The sequence below is a fragment of the Haliaeetus albicilla genome, chromosome 8 (assembly GCF_947461875.1).
Source record: "Haliaeetus albicilla chromosome 8, bHalAlb1.1, whole genome shotgun sequence".
In the NCBI taxonomy this organism is placed as follows: Eukaryota; Metazoa; Chordata; class Aves; order Accipitriformes; family Accipitridae; genus Haliaeetus; species Haliaeetus albicilla.
In genome coordinates, this window is record NC_091490.1 from 2374693 (window position 1) to 2394986 (window position 20294).

Sequence of the window (20294 nt, forward strand, 5' to 3'; positions counted from 1 at the left end):
CCAGTACAGAAAAATCTTCAAACCCACCAACTTTTTATAGCATCATCAGGCAACCAAGGGCTTTCCGCACCGCTCCCAGGTAACACAGTTTTGAGTCAGTTAAGAAAAAGAACTGATTTAGGGTTACCTGCATGTTTTCTTTCACTTCTATAAACTGCTGTATGAAAATAAAGGTAAGGGTTTTCAAAGATGGATAGCAGATAAAGAGGATATATGACTTACTATGGCCCTACCAAATCATGAAATTACCACCCAGCTACATGAACCCCCAATGTGTAAACGGTACAGAGGAGTTTTAAAACTCTCATCTTTTGGGATCACCTTACTGAAAAGCTAAAGGGCACTCGCAGTCCTGTAGTAAGGCAGAAGCTACACACGGTCATTAGAGATACACTACAAAATAGTAAGCCTTTGCTATTTCAAAGGTTTATAATTAATTCTGGGTACAGAATTACACTCTAAGAACCAGCCAGATTACAGCATCTTCACACCAGGCTGAAAGAAGCATCCCAGCTTTCTGCATTCTGTTCTTCAGACATCCGTGCCATTACCTGACATTAACACTTGCAGAGAAGCAGGTAAATGTTTATGTACTGTTGTGGTAGCAGCTGCATCCAGAGAAAACACGGAGTGCAAATAATGAAAGTACATAGAAATGCAAATAAAACAATCCTTTCCCACATTCACTCTACACAAGTATTTTTTAGCGAGGTCAACAATTTTAATGTACTTCCTTCTATATCTATAAGAAGATCGCAAGGAAGTTACAGGAAACAAATTCCCTTTTTTGAAACCTCAGTAGATAACCTCCTTCCAGGGGACCTCCAGAAATGAGGTGGTGCTACTCTGCAGGATACAAGAACCCACAGATTCCTTATTACCCATTATGAAAGAGCCTCTCAGAAAGCCCTAGCACTGCTACCATGACCACTTATTTTGGGCGAGCTTTGCCAACTTTCTTCAAGGATCACCAGACACGCTGCAGAGATGAGCATTAATCGTTACGCAGATATACAACAGGAAAACCACAGGGGTTTTTGCAGCAGATAGGATGGACGGCATAAACTCCTCCCTCCTGCTGACAAATAAGCTCAGGATTTGGTGAGAGCCTTAACCATGCAACGTGCCTACAGCGGAGCTTCCCGGGATATGGACCGAGAAGAGACCAGGGAAAAGGATGCTGCCAGCTCTCCATATGTGGGCTTTCAGATCCCTTCCCCCAGAGCTGAGTCACTCAGATCATACATTTTAAACCTTAGCTTCCCAGTTACTATAACAACTTAATGGATTTCTTCTTGATGTTATTAATTACATTCAGTTTAATCTGTTCATACAGGATTTGGGGGAAGGCGCTATATGATAGCTTCTCTTCTCCTTTCAAAAGGCTTTTACATTCCTAACTTGCTCCAACATTCAGGTGCTCGCCCCATAAATCTCCTTCCACTGAGATAAGGAAATGCTCATATTCCTCCCTTTCACAACTCAGAATAGAAGGAAATGGTTTTTTCCTGAAACCAAATAAGATGCCCAAAATAAATCTGCAAAAGATGTATCCTCAGCTGTTTTTCTACAGTAAACGTGGTGCACAGAACAGCTTGTAACCTGGCTGAAAGTGGCATTTATAATACATCCCAGAAGAGAAAGACTGAGCACTTTGCAAGCAAAACTACTGAGAGCTCAAGCAAAGAATCAGTCAGAATCTAATTTATTAGGTCTACATTTCACAGCCTCAGGGTACGAACAGACAGACCTCTGCTGCTGGAAATGGCAGGAAATTGCAAGAAACTCAAGGCAAATCCCAAGGTCCGGCAGTGTTGCAGTGTGCAGAATCAGCCCCCTTCATTTTCACTTGTCTCAGCCTCAGAGCTGGAGATCAGAAGTGCCACCTCTACCCAACAGCACAGAAACAGAGGAGAAAAGTGAAGACTTCACCTCCCTTGGCAGTGCCATGGGATGGGGAAGACAGACAAGTTTTCTCAGCCTGGCTGCACAAGGTAGGCAGGGAAGGACACTTGCCTGCTCCATTCATGCAGGGATGAAACAGCACTGACCTCCTGCCACTTCAAACCTGCACAGTGTTTAATTAATGTAGAAAGGCTACAAACACCAAATTCCTTCCAATTCCAAAGGACAGTGGGACCCTGGCAGGCCACAAGGTGACTGCCAGCTGTTTTGAGGGCGACGGGCTGGAAAAGACTGAAAAATCAGTAAGTCAAGATCTGTAGGGGGGCACTTGCACCATGTCAGTGTTCAGCGTGTATTGCTGTGTGCCCATTCAGGGGCAGACGTTAGCTGTTGGCTATTTTCCTTCCTCCACAGCTTAAAGCATGGGGAGCCACCACGCTGCATCCTTCCCACAGGCAGAGGCTTCTCAGCATCCAGCTGAGTTAACCTGGCTTGGGAGATAGCCTGTGTATCCTTACAAATGACCACAGGTCTCTGCGATAGAAGTTTTGGCAGGTACTCAGAGAGTTAATACATGAAAATTACAATACCACCTTATATACTTATTTTTGCAGAAATGTCTACTGTTTACTTAAATAAAGAAGTCCTACTTAAAAGGGTGAAACCATAAGTATAGGGAGAACCGGGTGCAATGGAGAACCTGAGCTTCCTACAGCCCGAATGACGCGGGAATGAAGCATTCCCGCTACTTTCTCCATTTAGATTTATCCATTTTAGCTGTAGAGTGCAGAACTGAACTCATCTGCAGAACCATAGCCACACAGCGCTCAGGATAATTTTAACCCCACAGACATATGGAAAACACTCCTTTCACCCTCCTCTGCAGAAAAAGGAAAGATGATCTGAGCCTACAGACTTCTAACAGGGAAAAAAAACCTTCTCCAGATATTTTAAATCAAAAAAATTCATGGAAACGATAACAATAGTTGTTTATATTTACAGTGTAAAAACAGGCACTGCATTTTAGTTACCAAGTGTGCAGTGATAAATACAAGAACACAGGGGAACAATTTTATGCTGTTTGCAATTATTTTTTTTCCAACAACTAATGTCTATGAATTTAATTACTCTAATTATAAAGTACAGTTGTTAGACACCTACAAGTACCCTTTTAAAACCTATCATTGTAGCCATACTTAAAAAAAAAAGTAATAATGAAAGTATGTCTGAAGTAAAAAACAGTATGAAACAGCTGTGTGCCACATGACTGCACTTCACAGCATTAATCCAGGTGCAGCTCGTTTGCTCCCAAAGGCACAATATTGATAATGAAAACCAAAATAGGTTTGGTTTCCTGAAAAGCATAAGCTTTCTTAAGGAAAAACCTGTTTTATACAACCACAAAGTAACTGGTAGAAATGTAGAAAGAGAATGAATGCGCTCTGGATTAAAAGTGCTCTGGCACAGCGATGGGAGTAGTTACCAAATGCCTATGTATTTATCCTGAAGTACTGCAGATGGGACTGCCGTGCCTCTGGGAAGAAGCAGGTAGACCTTTAGATGGTTTTGTAACTATCGCTTGCATTTTCCCAAATCCACAGCTAATCTGCAGACTGGAAAGATCCCCTGCACTGCTCAGTGCACTATAAGGTATCAAACAGAAGTTCAACAGTGCTACAGGCAGCAGCAAACCACTGCCTTCAGAAGCAGACAATATACAGCCGCCTCTGTGCGGCCATCACCCACTTGCCTTGCCATACCAATCCACTCTTCTTACCTGGCTGGGATATACCTCTTAAAAAATTGAAAAACATATCCAAAGCTCTGCAACTGTCCAGCCTACTCCATGCAAGTAAACTTTAAAAAGTTGAGCCTGGACCTGACAGCACTGCAGCTCTGATGTAGAGGCTTCCATTTCAGTTCACCATTTCCTTACTGGTTTTACACTGTTACACTGGAAAGCAAGTGCCTGTGCCTACCAATATGCAGGTCTTCGATCCATTAGACAGCCACAAGACCTACCAAATAAAGAAGCAATTAGGCATCTCTGCAGAGTAAAATGGAAAAAGCAATAACTACTCCAGGGATTGCACTATATTGCAGTCTAATCATATAGTGAATTATGGGAAGGGAGAAGGGCATTTTTTTCTAGGGAGCTGGTTGCAAATGCTTTCTCTGATGCATTCAACCCCAGCATAGAAAAGGAGTTTCCTAAAAGATGAATGCTGCAGGAGGAACATCACTACCACTACCCTAAGGTGAAGCAGAAGAGGAGCATGTGTGTTTCTGCTAATGAAGAGGCATGTGGAAGCATAAGCCATTCCATGAAGAGGAGTTTGGAAGATGTTTCATGCTTGTTCCTTGTTTTATAAATAAAACAAGGCACTCACAAAAAAAGTGCCACTAACATCAATTCCTCCTGCTAATAAGAGCAACAAGCAAGCTCCACAACAGTAATACCTCAGGTGAAAGGAGAGAAGCAAAATTTAATCTAGAAAAATCCAAAGATTTCTACTGATGTGCACAAAGTCAAAAGAAGTTTGCTTAGGGCTAAGTTACTATTTTTTATCAAAAAGCTTCTCTGTTTTTACATGTGTCCAAACAAATACCTTATCTTTCGCTTAACAAGTACCTCCTAACTTTTACCACAAGTAACTGAATTGGGGAATTAATTCCATTACAACTATGTTATATGACAGGAGTCTTGCACCAGAACGGTACTAGTCTTGTAGAGACTACTGATCTTGTAGACTAGTACTTGTACAAGATATTGTTTCCACTGATACTGAATGATTAAGAAACAAGCAAAGATCCTGAAGAATGTATCTTTCTCCTTCCTTCTAGTCAGCTACTTGCCTGTGACCTGATTAGTTTTCCTTTTTAAAAAAAATATGTTTTTCTGTGAGTATGCCAGTAGGCTCCAGAAGAAAACTAACCATTAGGTAAACAAGTATTTATTTTTATAGTTCTTAATGCCTGACTTCATTTGAACACTGCCTTGGTCTTGCCTTTCTGAGAAAAGGCATTTAAAATCTTCAGTTTACGTTTTAATTGATTCATCAGTGACCCACAAGCAGCTTGAAAAAAGAATGGTCCCTGTGGCTCCTCCAAAAATTGGAGAAATGAATAAAAATGAATGAAAAATGTGAAAAAGCACACAGGCCCAATTCAGATAGGGAACAGGGGAAACATTGGACACATGGCAAGTAACACATCAAACCTTTAACAGTATAGGCAGGGGATTTCAGGATACCAAACATTATGTATATGTTAAAAGCAAATCAAAAGCTCAGAATGGCAAAAGAAGATCACCAGCTTCATAAAAGTGCCAGGCTTCTAATCATCCTGCTTATCCAAGTATTTCTCTTTTGTTAATGGTTTTCATCCAAAGGTCTGTAAGTTACATATATACATAATTCATTAGGAAAGTGCAGTGAAGAGGAGTTATAGTAGAAATTTCTGAGTGAATTTTAGAAAGGAAATGCAAAACTGAGACAGAGAAAAGAAAGAAGAAAAAAAAAAACCACAAAACCAGCTGGGGCATATTGATGTCTCCCAACCCTGCATACCTCGGGAAAAAAAGTGGGGAAGGGTATCCTAAGAACTATTACGGCAGAATTTTAATTATTATGATAGCAGACCATCTGCCTAGAGTTTCTTGATGATGTACCTCTTTTGGAGTTGTCTCAAGCAAGAATCTGTCACGAAACCCTCGGGGTTAACAGGCAAGGATGCTGCTACAGCCGATCGGACACTCCAACTCTGGGTTTTTTTGCATTGTACCTCGCCACTAAGGCTCCCTGGAGAAGCCTCTGTAACTTTCGAGGATAACAATGCTGGGACAAGTTTCCTGCTCTCCTTTGAGGATCCCAAAAGATATATCCTAGATACCCTGAGAGTTTTCTCCAGAGGGAAGAGGAGCACTTCTGAAAGAAGCAGTGATCTGAACCCAAGGTCTCAAAATAACACTTAACATCCTGCTTCTAAACGTTCTTTGTCTCCCACCCAAGAACAGCTAGTGTTGTTGTGAACTCTAAACACCACTAGCCATTCTCAGATGAAAAATGGAGAATCTTGTGCTATTTCAGTGACAATTTTCCAAGCTGATGCCTACAGCGATTGCAAATGTTATACATGGATGCCTTTTCTTCAAGTGGAATGACCAAAATAGGCAGTAGTGGGTTTAGCTCTCATAGCACACACAGGCACTGCAAGATTTATGATTAGTATTCCTGAGCACACTGTGCATCCTAAGAATATGATTTTCTTTGAACAGAATCCCATCAAACAGAGCAGCTTCACCCTGAAGGTTTCCATATGTTTTATACTTATTTTCTTCTCAGGAGCTCTTGTGAGGTTGGATCATTTTCTGTTTCTTATTTGGGCTTGTAGTTTCAGAAATGGTTACTACTGAGGATTAATCATTTTGGATTCCTCTCTTCCTGAAGTTCCTGTTTTCACTATTTATAAGCACTCTTGAAAGTATCCCTGTTGCAAGGAGCTCCACTCCAGATTTATCTTTCACATTTAACAAGTGCTCTGGCAATTTCAGAAGATTTTTTTGGTACTGTTTATTCAAGTGGTATGCAGTCTATTACTTCCTCGAGCAATTACTGAATTACAAAGGCATGAATGAAACAAAAATCAATTGCAAGAATATTTTTCAATCTGAGTATAGTACCGTTCCTTCAGCCAATGCTCTGAAGTAATTTTTCACTTGGTGACCATCTTGCAGGCAGAAAGCATTCAATCCACATCAATCTGCATGACTCAAATGTTAAGCTTTGTTTAGCAACAAGAAGGTTAGAGAAGGTTCTCCCCCATCATGGGAAATTTCTCCCCTTTTTTCTTGACATTTCATAGTTTACTTCCCAAAACTGATTATTACACGTCAGTGAGAAAACACCACCACACCAACAACTCTGAGACTTCTCTTATGCTGCAGACAGTCACTTTATTTGCATTAGTTTCCAGTAGGTACATTGTTTTCTTGCGTGGCACCTGAGTTCACCCAGGACCCCAGGCAAAAACAAAAATACCATGATTATTTATTCTAGCAAAGGAAAGGGTCAACTTCTTGTTTACAAGTTTAGAAACACTGTTATAAAAGGAAAACATCTAAAAGTATACTGAGGAGAAAATCCTGGCATTAAGCTATCACTCTAGCTATCTTTCGCAGCTTCCCCGAGGTATCTTTGTCTGTAAAAAACACATAACCACCACAGCAGAATACTGTCTCCAAAACATTGCCAACAGGTCAGGTTTCCTTCTGGGTTTAGGAGAGCAGAGATGACTTCTCTTCCAGACATGACTTACAAAGCCACCCCACGGCATCAGCTTATTCACAGCTCCCCACTCTGCCATGCTTGCCCAGCTCTCTCCAGTCTTCAAGACCATATTGTTTCCTTGAATTTATTTTAGATGATGTCTCTTTCCCCTTTTCTCTCTTCCTATTTCTTTACTTGTAGAACAGAGCTTCTGCTCTGTGCATTGTTTTACAAGATATGCCTTGAATACCTTGTGAAAAATCATTCTTTCATTGCAAACATCACACAAACAATACCTGTCCTAGTTCGTGCAAGTTGGAAAGTATTTGATAAAAAAAAAAAAAGGTATTAGTACCTGCTGCTTGGTTACCCTTTTAGTCAACCTTTTCTTACCTGTTATGTTTTAACTACAGTCATTTTAGTTCTGTGCTGCTCACTAACATCTTCATGCTTGGAAGGCATACATTTTACCACCAACAGCCACTGTTCCCTGCAAAATCTGCTGCTTATAATCAGGTCAAAAGTAGGGTATTATCAGCTGTGCTGCAAATAATTGGAGAGCAGATGAGTACATATTAACTGTTTAGCAGCTAAGTAAGGTCAGTTTAATGTTGTCAACAGGCAACTGTTTGCAAATGAAGTGTATTTCAGCAAATGACATTCAAAGTATTTCTCAAAAATGTCATCTAATAGTTTGCATCCTCATGCTCCCAATGAAACATAGCCTGGACCTTCAACATAAGGCAAAATTGCTGAGGAGGTTTTCCATCCTCTTCTAGGCATCATTCACGGTACTCCAAGAAACAAAGAGAACATCAGTCACCTCAGCTTCTCTGATGCATTGCAAAGGATCCTGGTGGCTTCCACTGCTTTTCTGCTATCAGAAACTAATTTAGCGTAAGATTAAGTACATCATACACTGAAATACTGGCATTTCATCAGATTACCTAGAGCCCACAGGAAAACAGAACTGCTCTAAGATTTCTTGGTCAACCAACAGCAAAATCACAGAAGATTTCAACCACCTGAGAAGGAAAGGTCCTGTGAATTAACTAGTGTTTCAATTATAACAAGAAACTTAAAAAGACTCAGTCAGCTTAGTGCTTTCCTTTTCAGAGAATGGAATGCAACGAGTGGGGAAAATACCTCTGAAGGGTAGTAACAAGGATTAAAGTCTTCAATGATACAAAACTTCATGAAGCTTACAGCTCTTTTTGATCAAGTTCACCTTTCCTGTAAGTGCCCAGACAGGACATTCCTCTGGCTCTAGCTTCCCCTAGACAGCCTCCACGGGCTGGTTTGAAGGAACCTCTGGTACAGGGCACTAAAGGGGCAGACACGCTGTTTAACGCTGGATAGTGAACGTCCCACAGTGGTAGGACTGCTCTAGTTAAACTTGTGATTTAGGTCTCTGAAAGGAACATCTATGTTTATTCCTAAGGCTAAAGCCAGCGAGGAAAGGGACAAATGGCTTGGTTTACTGTCAAGGAAGGGTCAGCATGGCTACAACAAGGGTTGGATGGAATCCATCATGGAGTGAAGGCTCTACAAACCTTAGAGCTGACTCCACTTGCTGGGACAGGAAAGCAGTCTCTATATTGCTGCTCGCAAGGGTGACTGCCTACCAGAAAACATCTAAGCATAGCAAGTTTTAATGGAAACCTGGATCTTAACTCCAGCTCAGCAAGGTTGCTTATCTTCAGAGCCCATCAAAAGACATCTGCCTACTTGGCTCCAGCCATCGCAGTTTAAGGACCATAAGTCAGCACATTTCTTAGTGTGTTAGCTGCTCCCATTTCCAAACCCAAGCTCAGAAACTCAACCCTAGCCCCATCTGTGGCTTTAATGGCCATCTAGTCAAGACTTATCCTTCAAGGCACGTCTCTCCATTAGTATCAACTCTTATTGGTGTTACAGAAGAAACAGTCATCAACTCACAGCTTGCCAATCCCCAACCCTAACGTTAGTCATACTACTACATGTAGCATTTCTACACATGGGCAAAAACACCTAGGCTCCTGACAGATCTCATCTCTTTTCCAGTGGCTTTTTATGCCACGTTGCACCAAACCCTCAGCTACTTCCACCCCACAGAATCTACTGTAACTTCACATAAGCCAACAGTAACTCCCTATCACCCACCCACGTCACCCTCAGCCCAAATGCCAGATCCAATCCAGCCTCATTTCACTGTCCCGCAGCCCATCATGTACCATTTGTTTGTGCTAGCACCAACTCTTACCCGTCTCTCACCTCTGTAACGATTTAACAGTAAAGATGTTCAGCCCATAAGGTACCAAGCTTTATAATTCTACCCCAGATAAGCTACCTTTTTTCCTATATAAAATTACTCACTCTATACAATACCTTTGGTCTACACTGTCCCAATTCACAACCTACATTTTCAGTACCACCAAGATTGTCCTTACTTCTTCCAGGCCCTGAACCTGCACAGACCCCTCCAGATCCTACGTTTCTGTTTGTGATAGCCTGGTTTCATGGGCTCCTCTACCAACAGTAAGCACTGCTGGTTGCCCTCATGGAAATGCATTATCAGTGTCCCACCCACACCTGATAATGCCTCCCCCCATATCGAGACATCTTCCCTTCCCTCTCTCTGCCCGCTGGCCACCGCTCAGCAGGTGAAAGGGAAGGCATAGGTTGAAGAAGGCAGTCAAATGCCACCAAATGGCACTACCCAGCCCACAACATAGCTTTTGGTTCTACTTGCCTCCTCATTCCCCATTGGCAAAAATATATATAACACTCTTTGCTCAGCTTCCAAAGAGAAGAGAACATTCAGGAAAGAGAGATGGATGGAGGGGAGGAAAAAAAATCCCACAAACCACACACAAAAAACCCACACAGACAGAAAGAAAAGGGAGGAGCAAAGACAACTACAGGGGAATTTTCTGGATCTTCTTCCCCTGGCTTATTAATAAAGTGTGTTGTTAAGTGCACAAACATGAGAAAGTGCTAAACTCAGAGTGCACATGTGCACTTACAGAATTACACTTTTTAAGCATCTGAATAGCCACAGATCTAATCCGTCATCATCCACTAATCTATTTTCTCATCACTGACGGTAACACCAGATGCTTCAACAGAAAGTGCAAGAAATCCCACTGTAGGCAGACGTAGAATAATCTGCTCTCCTAGAAAGTTTCCTCCAAGCCTTATTTCTCAGAGACTGGCTTAAGCTATAAAGGATAAACATTTACATCTTTTCCACAGCTCTCCAAAATTGTCTTTTTAGTATTTGCAAAGTTTTTCATACTTCTGGATACTTCTGTGATTTACAGAAATTATTTTGGATCTAGCCAAGTTCTGTGCTTCAAGAACACTCTGGTAAACAGTCCCTCAGTCTAATTATACATCTAGTGAAAAAAAAAATTAACAGTCTTGAATTTCTCAATTTCCCTGCATGCCTACTTGTTCTTATATTGTATGACCAGGAAAAAGGTTCTTAACTTACCTTCTCTGTACCATTCATCATAGTTTCTAATATGCTAACCTGAATAAGGCATATACGCTTAAACTATTTGAGATGTAATGGCATGCAGGGCTTACAAACAGAACCAATAGCATTTTACACTCGCAGAGTGGCACTAACAGAAGACAGAAACACGCCCTTCATGCATGTTTTTAGCAAGCAACGTAATACTATCGATTTGTTCTTTTTTTGTAAAAACAAGTTTTTGAAGCTGAAAATTAAACAAATTCATAACTAAAGAAATTCAGCTAAAACATTTTACCTAGAACAGCTAAATAACCATTCCTCTGCATTGCCTGAAACCAAAACATTGCAGCAGCAAGAATCTGAAAGTGAAGCTGACAAATTATTTTGATTCTCTAAACTAAGGGAAATACAGGGGGGAAAAAACCCAGAGCATGAGTAATAACACCAAATTAATATCCTTTTGGTTTAGAAGCAATATTTAATGTATGTAGACACACATTCATTTGCAATAGCCTTCAAGTTTAGGGGAGTTCCTTCACATCGTTATTTGTTCTATGCCCTTCTAATACTTTTTTTTCCATCTGCTAAAGCTATATTTATCCTACTGCCACAATTACACAATTTCATTTATTGATGGAACTAGTGTAAAGACTTACATGCTTTGTTTGCTGCATAACAGGCATTTAATTTAAACAACAACGGTGTCTCGATGCACCGTTTTGTCACTATTTTTCTCAGTGTGTAAGAACTACCCACATCTATGCCAGGATAGCTTGTACCACGTGGATCACTCCAGGGCAGGGTTGTTTGGGTAAAACAAATCATCCCAATTGGCCCCACTTGTCAGTGCTTAAAATTGCCATTTTAGGAAAGATTTTACAAATCTATCCATGGCTATCCATTTCAAATATGGAGATTCAAGTTGGTTGATTGCAATGACTTTTTAAACAAGACTACTGTTCAGAGAGACAATTAGTCCGCTAATCTGTTATAAGCTTCCTGATAGAGAAGTCAGACTCTTGAGTAAGGATTCGAATGCTAAATAAGAGGAGGCCTCCATGTGAGGTGGAAAGAGCTGGGAAGTAAGTACAGGGGTGGCTGGGGAAGAATAGGAAAGTCTGGGACATAAAGCTGCAAGCCCTGGGCAAACAGAGGGGCTGGTGAGCGCCCAGAAAAGCCAGAGAAAGATGACGAACAAAGCTGCATAAGTCTCTGTGGTACTTCAGAGCAGCAAGGGAGGAAGCAGCAGAAGGATCTAATGATTACGTTCAGCATGGTCAGACCAACAGATAGGGAAAAACAGTTGGGACAGTGAGATTTTCACCAAAGATACAAAGGGCACATACCAGTGCAAAGAAGGAAAACTGCAAGTAACCAGAAGACACAAAGATCAATGAAGAGTTTTTGCAACCTAGCTAGGAAGAGGAGAGGCTGCATTTGCAGAAGGTAGCACCCTATTTTCTACCAGAAAATGGGAAAAGGGTCCTACCTACAAATATCAGAATAGCATGGGATCAGGATTTGGTATACCACTTATCTCCAGGATACAGAGTAGACTTTGCTTGAATTTTTGCACCCGAGTGCAAATTCAACCTGAATATGTATTTGGAAGAAGCGGCCAAGGAGAAGGCTGAATCTTGTATTTTACTTCAGGTTCACATCTAAGCATTGCATTAAAAATAGTTAACTAGAATCTAAAATGTCCAAAGATGAGAACAAAGCAAGATATAGGTGTACCTGGAGTACCTGAGCAGGCACATGGAAACATATTAAAATAGATTAGATGACAAGAGAAACAGATAATCACAATGAATAATCTGCTATATGCAGCCAGTATACTTAATAGTGTACTAGAAAAGCACTCTTTGTGCTAAAGAGCTTTAGATTCTAGATGATTTATAAATCAGAGATTTGTTTACAATCTGGCCACCATCTCTGAAGCCGATAGTGAGGGACACAGCAAACGAGCATCTCTCAAAGCGGTATAAAAAGTTCTCTGTTTCATTGGATTCTAAACGTGCAAATGCAGTTATTCAACTTATTCACTGCTGCTTCCTCTAGACATCAGAATTTCAGAGGAGAAAAATAAAAAGCAACGTATGAATTCTGCTGTTAAGGTAACTTACAAATCTATCAGGAATTCTCTCTTCAGTCTAGGTGACCTCTTGGGCTACTTCCCATTGCAGCAGGTGCTGAGCACCACACAAAACAGCTCCTTACCTCCACGGCTACATTCCACACCGAGGGACCTACAGTAAATAGCTCGTTGCATATCAGAGCCGATTTATCACTCCTCAACCTTCACCCAGGGAGGTGAAAGGAGCACCCCTCTCTGCTCTCCTGCACGGCACCCCACGGGCTTGCAGGCAGCTGTTGCCTCAGAGCTGATGTGGAGCTATGCAGGGGAAACACTCAACTTCCAGATCCTCTCTAAACTCACAACTCCCACCAGGCACCGAACTGAGAAAAGGAGAATCAGAAAAAACAAACTGACTCAAACCACATGTTAGCGAACATGATGCATAGCTGTAAAGCCTAGAAAAGAAAATGTCACAGAGACATCGATGCTGGGAGGGCTGACCTGAGAAGAGGTTACAAGGACCCAAGGCTGCAGATCGCTCCGGAGGTACAGCCGATGTCTGACCCATTTCAGAGGTGGAGGGAGGCACGGCATCCCATGGCCGCTGGCACCATGCGGGGAGAGCGTGACTCCTGGACACACGTTTAAAAGAAACGCGATGCCACAACAAGGCAGCCTTAACAGGTCCAAAATAACATGACTGATTCCAACAGAAATTTGGGAAAAAAACGCAAGAAAATAATTTAAAGACCCAACATTTAAAAGTACGCATTCCCTCTCTGGAAAACCGCAACCCGTCTGCTTTGCGTGTTGGCTGTGTTTTGCCTTTTTTTTTTTTTTTTCTTTCCGGTAAACTATCAGTTCTTAACACCATGTGATTCCGTATGACAAAACTTAACGAAACCACCGAAACAACCCGCAAGCGACTAAGACGTTTCCCTCCCACCAAACCCCCCGCGCCCAGGCGGCGATGCCGCGCAGCCCGACCGACCGACGGACCCACCGACCCCCCCGGGGCACGTTAACAGGTCCCAGCCCTCCGGGACCCCGACGCCCTCCGCCACCGGCACTAACGGAGCCCCGGGGGAGTGCGGCGGCGGCGGCAGCCTGTGCCCCGTCCCTCCTGCGCCGGGGGCTGACAGAAACCCGGCCCCGGGCGGCGGCCGGGGGGAGGCGAGCGGCGGTGAGGCGCAGGCGGCAACCCGGCGCCGCTACCGACCCGACCCGGAGCGGCGGGCAGGGTATCACCGGGGAGCGCTTACCTTCGCCGGCAGCCCGGCTTCGTCTGCGGGGGTTCCGCCGCTTATCCCCGCGGCGGCGCAGGTTCCCAGTCAAGCCCCGCTCGCCGCCGCCGCCGCCGTTCCTCAGCGCTCCATGGCTCCGCCGCTCTTCCCCAGCCGGCGCCGGCAATGGCAGCGGGGCGTGAGCGGGGAGCGGCGGCTTAAGGCGGCGGAGCTCTCGGGGCCACCACCTGCCAGGGCTGCGCCGGGCTCCGTTCCGCTCCCCCTCACCGAGCTGCCGGGAGGGAGCGGCGCCTTCCCCCCCGCCGTGGGCGCGGGGCGGACTCGCCTCAGCGTCCCGCTTCCCGCCCGGGCGGCGTGAGGCGGGGAGGCTAACGGCGGCGGGCCGGCCTTTGAGGCGGGTGGGAGCTGCGCAACGGCCGCTGTGAGAGGGACGGCAGGGCCGGAGGCGGGAACGACCCTCCGGAGCTGCCCTGCGCGGGAGCCCGGCCCCAGCACCGCCCGCCCCGGGAAGCCCGTGAGGGTGTCAGCCCTCCGGGACGGGCGGCCGAGCGCTGAGGGGAACCGAGCGCTGAGGGGAACCGAGCGCTGAGGGCCCCGCCAGGCGGGTTCAGCTAACGACCACGCCGAGGAAAGGTGAGTTTTGAGAGAAATTAGCCAGGAACGAAGCGGAAAGCCAATTTATCGTTGCCTCCCTCGGGGCAGGGCAGGAGGGGGAGCGGCCTCAGGAGGAGGTGCCTTGGGAAACATGGCCCTCAGCGCCCGGCGGGCTGAGGCGCGGAGCGGAGGACACCCCGGCGCGGCCGCGGCAACGCGTCTCGCCTCGGTCTGCTAAAGGCGGGGGCTGGCCCCACCACCCCCTTACTGCCAGCGATGGGGACGGTAGCATAACTCAAGTCGTATAGTTTCATCACAGGAGGAACTTCTGTTTGATCCTAACAGCGACGCGAGACCTTTGGGGTGTTGGATGTCGTTATCAAAGGCCAAGTGTCCCGGAGTCATGATGCGAAGAACGGGGTTCGCGTTTTGGAAGTTTCTAGTCTGCACGACCGAGGAGCAGCATTTAAAAGCCTGAAAGAACCCACTCCGACTCCCAAAACCTCAGAATACAAAAACAAAATGTATTCATTATAAAACCTTTTGAGTTAGGAGTTAAACTCACGCTTTGTGGATGACACACAGACCCTTGATTTTTTTCCAGGGATTAATGACTACAGCCTCTGAAAACTGAACAGAAGGCTGCTGTGTTGTAATTCTTGCTCAAGTACCATCCCATAACCTCGTATCCCACAGACCCGCAGTACAGACCATACCAGACCTTGATAAACCAGTCTTTATGCAGTGCAGTGTAAAAGAACAATATTGAATGAAAGTTTTGTACCACACAATCATAAAAGAAAAAAGATTGTCTGTATAGCTATTCGGTTATGCTGTGGTAAAATAAAGAGTTAATAAATGCTCAATAGATTTCTATAATATACAGGAGTTGCTTTTTAGCATATACAAAACATAACAAATTGAACAAAAGTTCAATTCCCCCTCCCCCAAATAAGGGCAAATTTATTTCTGTGCATGTAGTGTAAAAAAGTGTAAGACTGCTAACAGTTATAATCACAATTTTAGGTATATAATGTATTTCCTTCATTACTTCCTATTGCAAACAAGGGTACAGAAGAAAGGCAACCTCCATGAATACATGATGCTGTAGTGCCAGAATTTTTAAAGCAACTGAAAAGCATTTCTGTAGAATGTTTTGCACCATTATAACTTATCCCCTCATCCTTTCCCTTGCCAATAAAATACCACTCCCAACATTGACTAGGCTATCAAGTCTGAAGTACCAAAAAAGAAAGATTTGCACCGCTATCTATCTTGAACAACTCTTCCCAATGTCATGGTTGGATGTGGAACTAAGGATGCTTTTGTTTGGTCACAGGAGCTGAACTTTGTTGTCTCACACAAAAGCAAGACGCCAGAGGCAGTGGCAACAGGGACTCCAGCTGAGTTTTGGCAGAAACAGGAGCTATCACCTTGCAGAGCAGCCAGGTAGGCTCTCGCCACTGTGACCACCTCCAGTTCCTGCGGAGGAAGGCCACTTGGTGCCACACTGCTTTACTAAGCGGCTGTCCAGGGATAGTTCACCCCGGTGCAAAGCAACAACGGCCAAAGCAGCCTGTGTGGCAGTGTGTGCAGGAGCCCTGCTTGAGACGGAGCTGTGAGCCTTTGCAAGCCTGGTCAGGATGGCACTGTAGGTCTGAAAGTGCTGGGGTGGCTTACGGCCCCATACGCTGCCCCACATGGATGGGCACATACCCATCTGCACCAGTACACAGGCTTTCCCTGCCCCAAGCCTCACCCTTAGGCAGAGAACGCCTTCATTTTTGTCATGTGAAGGATGTGCTTTTGGGAAAGAATAAGGCACACAGGTCCCAATTGCCTCCAAAAGAGGCAAGCTAGACCAGCACCAGATCTAGCCTGAACTTCTGTACTTTATAGGCCATTACATTTCATCAGTTTCCTCCTGTTCAGTATTGTGTATTTGACTAAATCTTACCTCCCAAAGACACCCAGCCTGGGCCAGAAGATGGGACAGAGAAGTCGCCACTTAGCAGTCTGTTCCTCTGGTTGCTCACTGACAGCAATAAAATATGTACTTAACACTCCGATTTGAACTTGTCTGACTTCAGCTTTCAAACAGTGATTCTTATGCCATCCCCTGCTAAACCAAAAACTTACAGTATTTTACATGCTAATCAAGTCACTGCTTAATCCACTTTTTGATAAGCCAAGTAGATCAAACCATTTCAATAGCATGCAGGAGCAGTGAGTAGATACACGGTGATTTCCGCTCCCCCCCTGCCCCATATGCTGCCTTGGTCAGAGAGTCATGTGTAAGAAATCTAGTCAAGAGTCTGGTGTGTGAGGGTGTTAAACTTTGTGAAACTCTACAGTGAGGTCAGGTTCAGCAACCCTTCCCTAGATTCTAGATTTAATCTCTGTGGTTTAGGTCCAGGCAAATCCTTGATTGCTGGGTATGGAGTATTTAGGAGAGTTGTCTCTCATCTGTAAGCACAGAACATATGTAAGTTATGTCAGGACACAAAATGCTCAAATGGCTAAAAGAAACCTCTATCTTCTAGACTACAAGGCCAAGAAAAAGAAAATCTTGCTCTTAGTCCCTCACAGCCTTCAGGCAGCACATACTATCTTGTAACTCCCTGGCAATAAGAAGTATCAGCAATCTTGATTCAGTCAACGATTCGTGAACACTGACAAAGTTCCAAAGCCTAATAAGAGACAGCAGCGCTTCACGCTGATAGGAGGGGGACTTGGTCATTACTGCTGCATGTTAGCTTGCAGCAGCAGACTCAAATGATCCTCGTCTCTTCACAGCTCTCTGGCTTTCTGATATCCTATTGGAAACTCAAATACTGATAGCAAAGGCTGATACAGGGAGGATGGAATTAAGAAACTCCTTAGAGCTCACACTGTGATCGTATCGCAGGCTGTGTTATTCTTATCTTGCTCCGCTGAATCTGCCAAGTCAACGTCAAGAAGTTGCCTCTGGCATTAAGATATTCCACCGACCCCGAGAACTCATAGTCTGCACTACAACTGAATACTGAAAGCTGCAAAGCTTACTGTTCTTACACTGCTGTACTAACTAGCATTTACCAAATGCCATTCATGAGCACAAATTTTTCATTATCAAGCAGCTGTAAACATCCTGAAGGACTTGATACCCATAAATCTGACTGATATCCTGCCAGCCTCGTGAAAAGGTTGTAAGTGACTTACACTGACCAATGCTGTAAGATCGATGCCTTTGTCATTCCCCACAGACATCTATTTAACTCTCAAACACACAGTAGTCAGGCAAATCCTGAAGATTCCCGCTTGTGGCACATCAGGTTATCCAGCTACTGTTCATGGCCAAACCTCCCCCTTCCTGTGAGAGTCCACAGAGAAGCTGCCCAAAGGCCACCTCCAAGTGCATCTCTCTGAAGCTAACATTCACAGCTCAGCCCAAATTTAGGCCAAGGCATAGAGATGAAGCAGTTTTACTGGCAGCGATGAATTGGTCTCCTCCTCTCAGTAGGTAGGAGGGAGGCATCTGTTCTCATTCTCCAGAGTCACTTCATGCTTAAACTTTTAACCCTGGGATCCCATGGCCTTCCGTACAGGAATTGGCAGGATAATACACTACGAGGCTTTGAACATTTTCTGAAGGGGGACATCTATTTCACAGTAATGGGACCATGTTCCTCCACTGCTGGACCTTTCACTTACAAGGTCCCATATCAGTCAGTGGACAGACATCTGACAGTAAACACTCAAGTGCCAATGATGTAGAGATGATGCACAAGTGGTCAGTTCAGGCAGTAACTCGGGCATGTTTCTGGATGCATTTGTTGACACTGAGCTCTCGCCAGTCTGAGTAATGCTTTTCATCATCTCCAGGTGACTTCTTACCATTTCTGTCCCATTCTGGTGCATGACTTGAGTGCAATTCTTCATGCCTTCATCACCTCTCAGTTGAAGTACAGCAATGTGATGCAGCTGGGAAGGAAGCTCACAGCACTTCTGAAACTCCAGCTAGCATACAGGACACTGCAGAACATCACCTCAGCAGCACCGGTAACCATTCTGGACTCGAGTTCCCTGTAAAACAAAATCAAATGCAGGGTTCTATACCTTCCTACCTAATCCTCTGTGCTACAAGCCTACTCTAGCCAAAAGGTTGCCCAGTAGGATGAAGAGTTGCTGACACCTTCATTACTGCCAGTTGGTGGAGGGATGGTACGGCTTTGTGGCCAGAAAGTAGAACTGTCTCAGGATCAAATCTGAGGGTATGGAATGAACCAAGAACTAAATATCATTAATAAATGTGTCGCCAGTTATTGCTCCATGTGAAGTATATGTTTCTTGGGCTTTGCTTTCTCTACTATAAAAAAACAGAGCAATGTATATGTAAAAGCGGATGGGGAAGAAGTCCCACTTACCAAAATAGGACACTATTGCATCCATATTTTTTTTTCCGGAGAAGACTGAGAGGAAAAAATAACCTGGCAGATGTTAGTCATTTTGCTTAATGCACTCAGATACTTTGGCGATAAATGTGGTAGAAGAGCTTGTACAGAAGAGAATAAATGCCTTCAGTGAGGTAGTGTCAACACAGTAAAAAGAAGATATGTTTCCTATTAAAATAGAAAGGGAGTAAAAGCAAATGTGTTTTGAATGAGGATGGCCAATATTAGCGATGCTAAAATAAGGGAAAGCGAAGGGGAACACAGCCCTTACACTCCACTGCCAAAAGAAAAAGGACAATTTTTCCGTCTCTAAGGTGAAATTACTTCCCTCCCCAATCTCTCCTTTGCTGGTTAGCTAGTTGGGGTTGCACCATGAAGGACATCACTGGCAGAAAGGTTTCCCCGTTCCCACAGTTCCTGTGCCCTCCAGCACTCCCCCAACAGGCAGCGCAGCCCCAGAACTTCCACTGAGAAGATGGTTCCTGTTTTATGGTGTTCTGCACAATCTTCTGGGTTTGTTCTTGGTTTATTCCCCCCCTCCAAAATTAATCTTTCCAGAGACGATCAGGAGAAGATTTCTTGGTACTCCCGACACCAAGCAGAGAAGACAGCCAGTAACTCCCACCACAATTGTCTTCTTTCCTCCATGCCCTCAGTTCCTCAAACCCAAATGGCTTTGTCATCTTCTCTCCTCTTCGATAAAGATCTTGGTACCAGAAAAAAGGAATTCAGGTGAAAACTGATGGGAGGCTGCAGACTGCTAGGAGATTAATAGGACGGTATGGAAATAGGGGAAGGAAACAAATACCCTGAATACTGTAAGAGATCAATGAATTAATTCATTGAGCAGAATTAATGAATGTTTGCGCTCCCGTCTCTGTCCTTCCACTGCAGCTGAAATAGCTCATATATATCAAATAGAGGGGAATTAAATGGGGTATAACAGATGCTGTCTGTGCCCCTGTGATCAGGCAATGAAATTCACCTTCCACATTTAATACAGAAGTAGAAGTATTGTTGCTTTTGCTTTCAAGAGCTGAGACAAGACAGACTGAGCAAAGAGGGACAAGGTGCAGGGAGGGCACTCTGTCCCTGCTTAGCTTCCTTGTAGTATGACTAGAAACCTATTCGTGAGAAAGGCATGAAACAGCTGTGCTGCAAAGGATGCGCTTCCTATCCCTTCACAAGTTCATTTGGGAGGCTGTTAGTAAGTCTTTTCACTCTCATGAGCAGATGAGAAGACTGCTATTGATTCCCAAATCATGCATGTTAAACAGATAAATACAGCAATCCAGGCACCCCCACCACCCA

The 20294-nt window shown here is 44.1% G+C and overlaps 2 protein-coding genes across 2 annotated transcripts in view; one reads left to right on the forward strand and one right to left on the reverse strand.

Annotated features, from left to right (window-relative positions):
* Positions 1-14062, reverse strand: part of PDE4B (phosphodiesterase 4B) — a 219593-nt gene extending 205531 nt beyond the window's left edge. Inside the window, exon 1 of the mRNA XM_069788481.1 lies at positions 13975-14062. The gene's annotated coding sequence lies outside the window, so the exon portion shown is untranslated. The remainder of the gene's footprint in view (positions 1-13974) is intronic.
* LOC138686446 (sterile alpha motif domain-containing protein 1-like) lies at positions 13148-16555 on the forward strand. Its single transcript, XM_069789558.1, has 3 exons — positions 13148-13160; positions 13677-14589; positions 15890-16555. Exons 1-2 carry the CDS (start codon positions 13148-13150, stop codon positions 14312-14314), a joined length of 651 nt encoding a protein of 216 aa, XP_069645659.1. The 3' UTR covers positions 14315-14589; positions 15890-16555.
* Positions 16556-20294: the final 3739 nt, after the last annotated feature.